This window comes from Ursus americanus, chromosome X, assembly GCF_024610735.1.
Source record: "Ursus americanus isolate L20-20 chromosome X, mUrsAme1.1.p, whole genome shotgun sequence".
Taxonomy (NCBI): Eukaryota; Metazoa; Chordata; class Mammalia; order Carnivora; family Ursidae; genus Ursus; species Ursus americanus.
In genome coordinates, this window is record NC_142164.1 from 103487789 (window position 1) to 103501864 (window position 14076).

The 14076-nt window shown below is 41.3% G+C and overlaps 1 protein-coding gene across 3 annotated transcripts in view; it reads left to right on the forward strand.

The window, feature by feature from the left end:
* Positions 1-1146: 1146 nt before the first annotated feature.
* The window catches only part of APOO (apolipoprotein O), a 59719-nt gene continuing 46789 nt past the window's right edge, over positions 1147-14076 (forward strand). Inside the window, exon 1 of one of the 3 annotated variants that reach the window (XM_087860103.1) lies at positions 1147-1393. In XM_087860103.1, the coding sequence (XP_087716229.1) occupies positions 1385-1393 (9 nt within the window). In that variant the 5' untranslated portion in view covers positions 1147-1384. The remainder of the gene's footprint in view (positions 1394-14076) is intronic. The other 2 variants (XM_087860102.1, XM_087860101.1) reach the window with 2 other exon arrangements.

Here is a 14076-nt window from a genome sequence, read left to right on the forward strand (position 1 = left end):
AAGCCCAAATCTTTTTTTTTTAAGTAGGCTGCACGCGCAGAGTGGAGCCCAACGGGGGTCTTGAACTCACGACCCTGAAATCAAGCTCTGAGCTGAGATTAAGAGCTGGATGCTTAACTCACTGTGCCACCCTGGCGCCCCAGCCCAAATCTTATAACAAATCTTTCTAGCATCCTCTCATTGAGATGCCCCGTTATGCCAAGTTGTGTGTTTTCCTCGCAGCAATGAGGCATAACAAACCCAACTACAAGCTGAACTACTTGTTCAACTACAGACGTGTTCCTAATGGTCTTTGGCTGGAGGGCAGTGACGCGGCCTCACAAAAACCCCAAAATCTTCCGGATGCCCGCCTGAATGAATTTACACTTTCGATGGGGGTGACGATGCGTAATGAAACACACCCCCATTATGAGACAGTATAATAATTATTTGGGCGAGATCACAGACTTTAAAGGCCGACTACCTAGGTTTGGATTCTGGGTTCCCACTTTTTCCACGTGGCCTCGTACAAATTACTTCTCCGTGCCTTGGTTTTCTCATCTACTAGATTGGGAATAATAATCGTACTCCCCAACCTGGGTTGTTGGACAGTTTAGATGAGTATGTGTAAGGAATTTAGATCAGAGCTGAGGACATAGTAAACACTGTGTTAGTGTTTTGGTATTCTTGTTAATTAGGTCATTATTTTCATTATTACCTTTCCTAATAGTATTAAGGGACATTTGATTCCCAGAGAGGGGCATATGCTTAAGTATCTTAAAGGGAAAAAGAAGTCAGGGCCTTTGCAGACTAAAGGACATAGCAAATTAGATTAAATTTAAAACCTTAGGAACTTCCAGCCCACGGGGAAAAAAAAAATCTAAAAACCTTTTGTGCGATAATTCCAGGCCCCAGGGGTCGGCAGCTTCCGGCTTTGAGACTTTCAAAGACGCCGGAGACCAGCCGAGCGCCCCCGCCCGGCGGCCTCGGCACACAGGATTCCCAGCCCACACCGCTGGGCGCCCAATCGCGGCAGCTAGGCCGATTCCCAGCGCGGCGAGGAACCGGGCGCCTCCCTCCTCGCGCCCCCGCGTGCCGCCCACACTGAGCTGGCGCTTTCCTGCCGCCTAGCAACGGCCGGCGCAGGGGCGGAGCCTACGGGAGGCGGGGCTTGCGTTCGCTCCCTGCCTGAGGACCGACGCGTTACAGCTCAGCGACGCCGCTCCCAGACCAGGCTTCTCAAGTAATCCTTCGCGGAATCGAATTGGCTGTTCGACAGTCACCCGCACCGTGGCCCGCTTGCGGTCAGAGGAATCAGGGCCCTACCCGGCCGCCGTAGCCACATCTCTGTAGTGGGCGGGGCCGAGGCCGGGGTGACCCCGCTGGAGCCACCTCTGCCAGCAACATGTTCAAGGTGAGAGCGTGGAGCCGGGTCACAGCTGTCACCGCCCCCTCCCGGCCTCGCGGAGCCTTGCTCGCACTCTCGTGGGCTTTTCCGGGGGCCAGGCCCGGTTCGCCACGAGGCTTTTCCCGCCTCCGGGCCGGGTGCGTCCGGACCCCGCGGTTCATTCACTGATCCGCTTGGAGGGAGAGGTTGCCGGGCGAAGGCGTGAGATCCCGGGGTGGGCGGGCGGGCCCTGTCGGTCTTGCTCTCGTGAATAAAACACTTAGAAAAGTTAAAGTACCCCCCCAAATAATTCACCCACCCCACCTCCCAGTGGTTCCCTATTGGGTTCGTGGGTAAGGAGAGGCCAGGTCAGGGCACTGCAGAGTTCGGCTTTGGTTGCCTGGCAGGGTCAGGTTTCAGAACCTGGTGTGTGAATGGGGGAGGGTCACCTTTGGAGAAGCTGCTCTAGGATTTGGGGAAGCTGGTATGCGAATGCTTGGAAGGGTGGGTAGCTGGAACTTAGTTCCCCTCCCAAGTGAACATTATTTAGTATGGACACGTCGGTCCCCTTCTTTACGTTTGACGAACTTCTGTCCTTTGAAAGAAATCGCTTTTCAGAGTGAAGGCTTTATTTCAAAAATCTGCATTTTAACTGAAGCCGTTATTACACTACTTTTTAAAAAAAGTAACTGTTTTCTATCATGAGAAGTCACAGGCTACCAGAAATTAGTCTACAAAATTGAGTCTTCAAGAAGCATAGCGCCCGTAAAATACTGCTAATGAAATCTCAAAATTGTACTACCTGTTTAAAAGTTGTATTGTGCTTCTACAATGTGCTTTGGGCACCTTAGAACAGGCTATAAAATCAGAACATGGATTCGGCCTTAAAATCCTGGCATTGCCACTTTCTGGCTGGGTGACTTTGGGCACATCGCTTAACCATTTTGTGCCTGTTTTCCTACCGGTGAAATTGGGGGAATAGCGTATACTTCAAAGGGTTGTTATAAGGAATAAATAAATGTAAAGCACTTGGAAGAGCGCTTGGCATATAGAAGTGCCATCTAAGTATTTGTTTTTATTTTGTTTTTAGGCTGCTCACAGTTTAGTTACCACGACAGATCCATAAGCAACTTGCATTCATTCGATAAATTTGTGTTGAACACGTATTATGTGCTAGGAGCTCAGCTCAGTTTTAGGGTTGCAACAACAAAGGATATGCTGTGATCAGTTTATATGGGTATCAACAATGCACTGTGGTAGTAGAAAGGAGGGCAGGATCTCCTCTGCCTCAGGGGTTCCCCTCTACACTGGGGGTTCTTGACCTGTGGTCTTCAGGCCCTCAGAAGGTCTGTAGATAGAATTCAGGGGAGTCCCTAAACCCTGATGGGAAAAAATCTTTATTTTCACAATTCTGCAACTGAAACATAATATTTCCTTCAGTCATGAGTGTAGGTAACTGTTTCAGTTAGCTATTGCTGGGTAACAAGCCAGTGCAAACCAGTGGGTAACAAGCCAGTGCAAACCAGTGCCTTAAAACTGCAATGATTTATTATTTCTCTTGGGCAATTCTGCTGGCATCCCCCAGTGGCTGAATTCAGCTGGTGCCTAGACTATAAGGTGACCTTACTGTCACGTATGGGGCTCGGTGCCCCTCACTGTGCTTACCTTGGGCTTCCTCACATGGTCACTGGGTTCCAAGAGGGCAAGTCTGATTGTGCAAACACTTACTGCTTGCATCACATTTGCCGATGTGAAGTCAAGTCACATGGCCAAGCCAGAGTCAGTATGGGAGCACTACACAATAGCATGGTTATGAGGGGGCTCATTGGAGCAATTAATTTAATAAGCTAGTACAGTAATAAATCACAGTAGTATTAGCAGTACCTGTCATCAATAGAAGTCACAAGACCAATAGATGTCATGGACATTTTCATATCAAAATTGTTGCAGCTTTCAAGGTATCCATTTATGGTTATTACTACTTCAAAATTACAGTAGTTATAAGACTCACTGTTAGGTTCTTTTATTTAATGAGGTAATGAATATATATTACTGTATCACATTTTGAGTTTTAAAAATGTTTTTGTAACTGTTGAAGTATAGTTGGCATTTTATGCAGTTGGAAGCATTACTTTGAGAAAGGGTCCATAGGGTCTGTGGCACAAAAAAGGGGCAAAGAACTCCTGGGAACTTAAGGGGAGGCTTCACAGAGGAGACATTTACATTTAGTTTTGGAAGACAAGAGTTCCTCAGGTGGATCAGCGCTGGTACTTCTTTGGGGGAATTGCTAATATAGCTCAGCTTGAATTATTTAAACATATAGTTTGAGTAGAAAAGATCACAACAAACCTTGGCAGACACCAGAAAATAGGCCAGCCATGTTCGAGAAGCAACTTCTGATAAGTAGGTGTACAAAAGGATGATGTTTAGAAAATCAAGGGAAAAAAGTTTCAAGGAGGACAAGTTATGTTAGGACGCTTTCAGCTGGGAAAACTCAGTCACTTAAATAGTAAGGAGAATTCTCTTACAAAGTCTAGAGGAAGGGTGAACTCCTGTGGGACAACAATGTTATCAAGGACCCGGTCTCATTTCTTGGCTTTCGATGGCAAAATTGGTTCTCCTTATGGTTGTAGCATGACTGGCAGTAGTAACACATGCTTTCTCATTCACTAGAGCAGGGGAGAGGACAAAACTCCCACGCTTGGATTACGCTTTTCCTTCAATCTGATTGGACCAACTTAGGTCACGTGTCCGCCCCTGACCTGATAGCCAGTGCCAGGAGAATACCATGCTGTGATTGGCTTGGACTAAACAGGATCAACTAGGGATGGGGTCGGTTTACCTTAATCACGTGGGAGAGAAATGAATTTACACAGTGGGGAATGGAGTTTGGATTTGTGACCAACAATGTCCATTACAGAGAGGTAAGTTAGATGAATTTAGAGAAGTGTTTATTAATTTGGGCAATTTAGAAAGCTTTCATGACTTTTATACATGTGGTTTTACTGATGGAAATGAAAGCTATATTAATATGGGTTGGTGATGGAGACCTGAGTAAATGGACACAATGGTGGGGTTGATAAATTTGACTTTCTCCTTCAAGGGAAGGAGAGAGAATATGGTAAATAGAGGGAAATGTTGGGTCAAGATTGTGGAGTTGTTTTTGTGGTTGTTCCAGTATTCAAGATTTGGCAGTGTATGTGGCCTTAGGGAGGAATGTAGGAAGGGGGCTTTTAGAAGAGAGAATCCCTCAGCTTCAAAAAGGAGGAAGGATGTTGCCTTCCTTCTGGGAGCTGGAAAGAAAAGGTTGGAAGTGATGGTAGACCATGGTTCTCAGCCAGATGGTACCAGCCATTTGGGATACATTTTGGAAACTTGTATTGTTCTGCATGTCTTTAATTCAGTTGTGTTGAACATTTATATAATGAAATATAATTCTTACTATAAATCTTTCCCTTTTGTTCTCCATCACGTTACCATCAAATCAGTATACTGTTCTCTCTTTTTTTGGTCTTACATGTGTAGATGGGTGATAAATTTTATTTCAAGATAGCAAAACATTTACTTAGAATATTTGTCATAAAATGGCAGTGTTAGGTCTAATAGTTGAGAAAGTTGAGAACCAGTGCTTCTCAAACTTGAATGTACATGCAGCTCTGCTTCAGTAGGTCTGGGGTGGGGCCTCAGGGTGTCCTTTTTTTTTTTTAGCAAGTTTCTGGATGATATAGATGCTGCTGGTTCCCTACTTTCAATAGCAAGAACTGAAGCAGATTGGTAGATGAATGGTTTCTTGTGTTTTTAAAAGGTGAGTGATTTTATGTGTGGTGGGATTTGCAAGAGGCACTGATCAAAGGGAAAAAAGGTCAGTGAGGGGCTTTGAGGACTCTTCTGAGATCTGCTTCAGGAGTTCTGTCATGATTGTCTCCTGGAAGTGGGGACCAGCAAATGGTAGGATTGATCTGGGTTTAAGAGTTATCAGCTTGGGTCAGCCAAGACTGGAGCGGAAAGAAATTGATGGTATAGGTGTTTGGTGGGAAAAGTACTTGTGTGCGACTAGTTATGTGCATATACAATTAAAATATTTAAACTGGAACCATTGTTTTGATTTATCCATCTTCAGGTCAGTAGGGGGCACTGGTGGATTAAAAAACACATTTGAAAAGCTGCCCAGTCCGTATTTGCTCACTATTCCAGGAAGCAGTTTTTCTAGGTGCTGCTGCTGGAATTGGATATATACACCCAGTCCCCAGATTCATGTTACTAGATTTCATTCATTACACAAATGTTTATCATAGTCCAGCTATGACTGAGCACTGTGCTACACCCTTGCAGATACAAGTAAAAAGTCCTAGTTCTTACCCAGGAGAGAGTCCCCAGATTTGGCCGCACGCCAGAATTATGGTCTGATTTCCTATTTAAGTGAGGTCCAGGAACCTCTGGTTTTGAACCCCCCCTCCCCAGGTGACTGAAACTTCAGGTTAGTGGCGCAGAAACAGCCCATTCCAATGCAGCGTGGTAAGTGCTCTGATGTAAAAGAGTTGTGGGAAATATAGACCAATGGGTCTCAACTTTGGCTACACATTAGAATCACCTAGGGAGCAAGTCCTGCTGCCCAGGCTGCACCCAGGCCAATGCCGTCATAATCTTTAGGATGGGATGTGAGCATCTAGTTTGTAGACTATGTAGCCCACCTTGAGAACTAGACTTAGAGGAATGACCACCAGCAGGGGGCATCAGGAGACTTTGTAGAGGAGAACCTGCTTGCGCTGACCTCTGAAGCTGGGCTGACACGATTGGAAGGGCCTTCCAAGCAGAGCAGAAAAGCAGATGCAAGGACACAGAAGAGTTCAGCGCTGTGTTAAGACCTTAGGCTTCACTGTGTTCCCGTGGGCAAGATACTCAAATTCCTCTGTAAAACAAGGATAAGACTAGCACCAAGCCTCAAATTTTTGTGTGGGTTAAATTAACTCAGACCCAAAGCTTCGCACAGTGCTTGGTATCAAGTAAGGGCTCGGTAAACATGAGCTGTTACTTTCAGTTGGCTTCTTGTAGGAGGCTGCTATGGTAGTGTGATGGCAGTGCACAGTCTTGGGGCTTTCCAAAAGTATTTTTTAATTTCAAAATTTAGTTGTCGACTGGCTGTGGCAGAGGAGGGAGAAGAATTTAAGGATGCGGCCCAGGCTTTTAGCTTGGAAAATCGAGGGGCTGCTGGAACTATTCAGTGAGATGGGAAAGTGGAAGAAGGCTGGGGGAGGGAGGTCAGCATTTGATTTTGAACGGATTGGCCCCCTTGAAGTATCTGTGGACATTATCATGTGGTGATCAGTTGACATGAAACCCAAGGGTATGGCGTTTTCAAGAGACAGGTGGGTTGGAGATGGGGGTCTTGAGGGAGAAAACTTGGCGTCCTGGAAACTCAGACAGTTCCTTCGTTCCTTCCTGAAGGACAGAGATATGACCTGCACTCAGAGCTCCCCGCTCACAGGAGCCTGAGGTGACCGTGTCCTTGGCTATAAGGCATTATTGCCTCACATACTCTTTGTGGCTGTTTGGTCTTGATGTAATGCCTTTATTGCCTATCTTACTTTCTGAAATTAATTTTCTTATCATAAACAGTATATCACTAGTACAAACTGAGGGGAGAATAACACTGCTAAATGGAAAAGGAAAATCACCAGTAAATTGCAAAAGAAGTGCTGTAACTTTATTTTACTTGAATGTTATTTTAAATGGCAAAGATAATAAAGATTTCTTCCCTACAATTTAAGCATCTCCAAAGAACTTCTTGAGAAATTATAGTGAATATGTATACTTATACATACACACATATATTTACTATGTGTATATATTTATCATATATGTATATATGCATACATATTTACTCACATAAATACATATTTATGTGCAAGATTAATTGGATTTTTTCCCTTTTTTACCCTTCAAAGATGTTGGGTGGTGGATCACAAAGAAGAAAAACTGCCCAGCCCCACTGGATGATGTCAGAAAGCACAAGCTCAGGTTCAGTTGATAGTGTTTTTGGTTTCTGGCTGAGCAACTTTAATGAGGTTTCTTAATTTCTTGGAGTCTCCTTATCAAGGTACTGGGGGCCCAGTAATATGGCCCTCCATTTGGCACAGGATTGTTGGGAGGTTCAAATGCGATAACGTGGGAAGAACCGTAAACTCTGAAGCGCTGTATGAATGTAAGCTATTGTCTATCCTTCTGCATCGTATCTGTCTCCCGAAGTGAGCTAGAGTTTCAGGTAGCACTGAGGACTGTCACAAATAGATGAAACTTGGATAAATTCACTTCTATATGAGAAGTGAATTCTTCTCAGGACACCGTAACACTGTTCCACCTGAAGTGCTATTGGCCTTCCAGCTAACACTGGAAGAGGAGATAGAAGATGTAGCTGAATTGTACCTTAAAAGAATGGGGAGCAGAGACAAACAGAATCGACTAGATATTTATGATAAATGAATTCATTACCCTGTGAGGCCTACGTGTATTTGTAGACTTTCATGATTAGAGGATCTATATGTATGTGTGCTCGACACTTCTGTCTTTTCTAGGCTGGACTGGAAGTTTTTAGAGGCTAAAAAATGAACTTTGATAATTGTTTGTATGGTACATTTAAAATTACTGCAAGTAATTAGATGCATAAGACATCTCTATAGCAAAGAAACGTATCTGTTTCCCAAACTCGACAGTTGACTTATTTATATGATAGGAAAGTGTCAAAAGATTTTTGAAATGAAAGTTTAAAAAGAGTTGATTTTCCCCAGGAATGCTTAAGTGAAATTTTATGATTAGTGCATACAACATGAAAGTTCATGTAGATATTTTCAGGGGAAAAAAGTCTCAGTCTGAAGATAAATCTTAGAATTTAGAAGTTACTTGTTTTTCACTTTGAGTTTTCCCTAATTTCTGCATGGTCTCATGCCAGTTCTTTTAGAAAACTTTGAACAGTGCCAATTTCTTAATGAGGTGGGTTTTAAAACTGTTTGTTGTATACTAAAAGTGGTAGAAGCAAGAATTTAGAGCAAGGGTTGGAGAGTTTTCAATATGCTGAGAGCCTATAACTGAATATTAAGCTGTATTTTTATGATAATAGCATTATAGATAGTACAGTTGTATTTTGAATGAATATTGTTTTAAAGGCACTTTAAATACAGTTACCCTTTGTCTTCCTACTTCTTTCTGATTCTTTGAAGCAACTCAGTGTGCTTTATTCAAAGCTTACACTGGCTCCAACTTAAGCATGTCTTTGTTTGGTTGGGTGAGGATGAGGAGCCCTTTGTGGGAGCTAGAGATAGATTCACAAGCGTGTGTTAATAGGTTTGGTTGGGAGGGATATCCAGTGGTTTCTTTTTTTTAGAACTATCTATTCATTCATTTGACCAGTCTTTTTATTTTTGTTAATTTTTTTAAATTTTTAAATTTTTTATTTAAACTCAATTTAGTTAACATATACTGTATTATTAGTTTAAGGGGTAGAATTTAGGGATTCATCAGTTGCGTGTAACACCTAGTACTCATTCCGTCAAGTGCCCTCCTTCGTGCCCATCACCCAGGTACCCTATCCCTCTGTCCACCTTCCCTCCAGCAACCCTCCGTTTGTTCCCTAGAGTTAAGTCTTTTATGGTTTGCCTCCCTCTCTGTTTTCATCTTATTTTATTTTTCTTCCCTTCACTTTTGTTCATCTTTTTTGTTTCTTAAATTCCACATATGAGTGGAATCATATGGTATTTATCTTTCTCTGACTTATTTCACTTAGCATAATACTCTCTAGTTCCATCCATCCTTGCAAATGGCAAGATTTCATTCTTTCTGATGGCTGAGTAATATTCCATTGTGTATATATATACCACATTGTCTTTATCCATTCATCTGTTAATGGACGACATCTGGGCTCTTTCCATAGTTTGGCTACGGGGGACATTGCTGCTATAAACATTGGGGTGCATATGCCCCTTTGAATCACTATGTTTGTATGCTTTGGATAAATATCTAGTAGTGCAATTGCTGGGTCATAAGTTCTATTTTCAACTTTTTGAGGAACCTCTGTACAGTTTTCCAGAGTGGCTGCACCAGTTTGCCTTCCCACCAACAGTGCAAGAGGGTTCCCCTTTCTCCACATCCTTGCCAACATCTCTCATTTCCTAGTTGTTCATTGTAGCCATTCTGACGGGTGCGAGGTAGTATCTTATTGTGGTTTTGATTTGTATTTCCCTGATGCCGAGTGATGTCGAGCATTTTTTCACATGTCTGTTGGCCATTTGTATGTCTTCTTTGGAGAAATGTCTGTTTGTATCATCTGCCGGTTTCTTGACTGGATTTTTTGGGTGTTGAGTTTGGTAAGTTCTTTATAGATTTTGGATACTAGCTCTTTATGTGATCAGACATTTGCAAATATCTTCTCCCGTTCTGTTGGTTGTTTTTTGGTTTTGTTGATTGTATCCTTTGCTGTGCAAAAGCTTTTTATCCTGATGAAGTCCCAGTAGTTCATTTTTGCTTTCGTTTCCCTTGCCTCCAGAGATGTGTCTACAAAGAAGTTGCTGCGGCCTAGGTCAGAGAGGTTGCTGCCTGTGTTCCCCTCTAGGATTTTGGTGGATTCCTGTCTGACGTTTAGGTTTTTCATCCATTTTGAGTTTATTTTTGTGTATGGTGTAAGAAAGTGGTCCAGTTTCATTCTTCCACATGTGGCTGTCCAAATTTCCCAGCACCATTTGTTGAAGAGACCGTCTTTTTTCCATTGGATATTCGTTCCTGCTTTGTCAAAGATTAGTTGACCATAGAGTTGAGGGTCCATTTCTGGGTTCTCTGGTCTGTTCCATTGATCTATGTCTCTGTTTCTGTGCCAGTACCATACTCTCTTGGTGATTATAGCTTTGTAATACAGCTTGAGGTTTGACTGGTCTTTTTAAATAGGATATATGAAAATAGTAAAGGTTTCTTTTTCTTTTCTCCTCCATCCCACAGATGTCAGTCCTTGTGAAATAACAGATTGTTTTTCTTTATGCTTGCTGAAATGAATCTCCTCTCCCATTAGAGGTGTTGATTCATGTGTTGTGTTATGACATGGGTTAAACTGGCAAATGAGTAAGTAAGCACCAAGTGATACGAGGACTCCAACAAGTTTCCTGAATCCTCTGTTGGTTGCTTACCTCACTTGGTAAATATTGATCCTGAGCGTGTTTGTGGAGTCAAATCATTTGGGAGCACTGTTAGAAGTTGCTGTGTATAGTCCAAATATTGACTTTTCTTGTTTTTGTTCCGTATTTTTGCAGAGATTTTCATTATGAATCTGGATTGTCATCAACTGAATTGAGCCTTACACAGCCACTTTTTTCCCTAAAAAAAATGTTACCATTTTTTTTTCCTTAAGAAAAAGCTGTGAATAACTGATGTGAGGTTGAAGGCAGTTGTCATCAGTGAGTTTGGTGTTCTTTGTAACACAGTGGTTTATTAGGAAATGAAACCTGGGTTTCGATAGACTTTGCTTTGGCAAAATAGCTCTTCCTCTTAGAAAATGTAGATTTTTTTAGTTACTTGAAAAAATGGAAGTGTTTAAAAGACAATTCTTGAAGTAAATTGTTCCCCTCTGATTTTTTTCCCCTTTGTATTCCCTGAACTCAGAAAAGATTGAATGAATATTGGGGTGCCATTCCGAAAGAGAGAGAGAAAGAGAGAGAAATATATACATACGAGTTTAGGTAAACAGTGGTAAATTTCTGTCTGAATGAGGAAGTTCAAGATAAATTTGAAACATGGTAGATTATGTGTCATGTGTGTTCTAAGTCAGTGACGCCAGTACAGCCCAACCAGCTGACTCAAAATGTGCCTGAAGGAACAGTAATCTCACTCGTTGGCCTTGAGGTTTCCTTCCTGTTTATCAGACAAGTTCATTACTTTTTTTTTTCTGTGAATTTAACAAAAACCGATAGCTATTTTTTAAGAGTAGACTATGAAACAGTTACAAGTGAAAGACAGTTTCTTTGCTGACCTAATTTTGTGGTGAATTCTGCCCTCCAAAGATAAAATAGAAGTTGGCTTTATGTAAGCCAGAGATAGTGTTAAACGTGAAGATAGCCTCATTTCCCCCCTTATCTCTTTAGATCACAGTTTGTTTATGGTAGATAAGGAAGACCTGGGAGATTTCAGTTACTCTACTGCAGAATTACAGAATTGAGTTTCCCACAAAATAGTTCTGTATTGGGGCACCTGGGTGGCTCATTAGGTTAAGCGTCTGCCTTCCGCTTTGGTCATGATCCTGGGATCCTGGGATCTAGCCCTGCATCTGGCTCCCTACTCAGCGGGGAGTCTGCTGCTTTCTCGCCCTCTGCCTCTGCCCCGCCCTTTGTCCCTCCCCCTGCTCGAGCTCTCCGGTGCTCGCTTGCTCTCTCTCATAAATAGACTCTTAAAAAGTAGTTCTGTATTTGTCATAGTTGGAAGACCATTTTTCTATTTTTGGTTTAAAGTCTGAACTCTTAAAATACTGACTTCATAATCCATTTACTAGGAAACAGACTGAGAGGATTGTGGTTTCCGTTGTTATGAAAGTGTGAGTGCTCCCAAATTTATACATCCAGACGAATGCCCATCCAAACGGTCGTTTTGAGAGGATAGATTTAATTATCTTGTCAACACATTTCTTCCAAGACATGGTGTCACTGATCAGTAGATTTACGCAAAAAATATCTTCACAGATCAAAATATTTTTACCCCTCTTCATTTGGAGTTACCTTCATACTTCAGCAGATTTCTTTAAAATATACTCAGGAGCCAGCCACTTTTGTTCTTTGCATATTACAAAATGAATCAATGTATGTTGCAAAAACTTTAGAAAATACAGAAGATACTAAAGAATCACCCTTAATTGCCCCACCTTTATAGACAACCATGGTTAACATCTTTTCAGACTTGTTTGTGGGCACACTTACACATACCCTCAGTTTCATATTTTCAGAAACCTTACAACCCCCTACCCTTTAAACAATGCCATTTTCTAATCTGCTTTTCTCACTTATATTTCAAATGTACTGAGACTGCTTTTCTTACAGGCTTAAAATTTGATCCGAAAGCATTTAGAAATGGAAGCCATATGATCACATATTAAAAGTAAATTCCCTTTATTAATTTGTTATATAAGTAGTTGCAGTAAATTCTGACTCCGTATTTGATCTATCAAGGTTACTACTTTGAAGAGAAAAAACTTTTTTTGAGGAGGTGTACTGTTTATATTTCTCTCTGGCTGCATTTTTTTTTTTTTTACCATCTTAACCATTTTTTTAGTTTCTTTTTTTTGTATTGCAGTAAAAGAACACAACCCCACACATAACAAAAAAGTTACCATCTTAGCCATTTTTAAGTGTGCAGTTCAGTAGTGCTAAATATATTCACATTGATGCACAATAATCTCCACAGCTTTTTTATCTTGGGAAATTGAAACTCTCTATCCATTAAACTTTTCCCCATTTCTTCCTTCTCCAGCCCCTGGTAACCACCATTTCACTCTCTGTTTCTATGAAATTTGACTACTTTAGATGCCTCATGTAAATGAACTCATACAGTACTTGTCTTTTGTGACTGGTTTATTTTGTTTAGCATAATGCCCTTGACAGCCAGGTTGCTTTCACCTTTTGGCTATTGTGAATAATGCTGCTGTGAATTTGAGTGTATCCTCAAGACCCTGTTTTCAGTTTCTTGGGTTATATACCCAGACATGGAATTGTTGGATCATATGGTAATTCTATGTTTAATTTTTTGAGGAACTTCCACACTGTTTTCCCTGGATGTTGCACCATTTCACAATCCCACCAGCAGTGCACAAGGGATCCACTGTCTCTTGTGTCCTTGCTAACACTTGCTATTTTCTGGTTTTTTATAGTGGCCATCCTAAGGCATATGAGGTGAGATTATACCTATTTTTAAAAAATAGTATATAAGTAATACTGAATAACTGTTCTTTTAAAAAGTCAAAACAGTACAGTGAAGATAATTTTTAGGTTCCCATTGTCTGTATCCCTCTAACTCCCTTCTCAGAGAAAGAAAGCCTTGATTACCAGTTGGTGTGTGGCACTCCAGATGAGAAAGGATTGCTCTATAAAATGTAGATACTGAATGCTCATTATGGCAGGAAGCCATATTTTTTTGATATTTCACGAATATGGACTCATTTAGTTTCTCTTTATTTTTAATTCAGTGTACAACACATTACTAAGGACAACAGTGTAGCCTGATTTGGGCAAAATCATTGATTGTTTTCATCATTTTGTTTTACCCTAAATTCTTTCACACAGTTTATTTTTTCATTTTATGTTTTTCTTTTTTTTTTGGAACAAGAATATCCTTAAAAGTATTGTCAGTTTTCATAGACCTTTTTAATTTTATTTTAAGATTTTATGTATTTGAGAAAGAGAGAGGGTGAGTGGGGTGGGGGGAGGGGCAGGGGAGGAGGAGAAGCAGGTTCCTTGATGAGCAGGGAGCCCAATGTGGGGCTTGATGCCAGGACCCCGGGATCATGACCTTAGCCAAAGGTAGACATTTCACTGAATGAGCCACCCAGGTACTCCAGACCTTTTTTTAAACAATCCGTTTGAGATTTTTATCTCTTAAACAACTGAAAAGAATCAGATTAAAAACATTTTGTTTTTAATGAAAAATGCTTTCAGATGGAAATTATTGCAGAAAAGGTTGACTAAAGATCA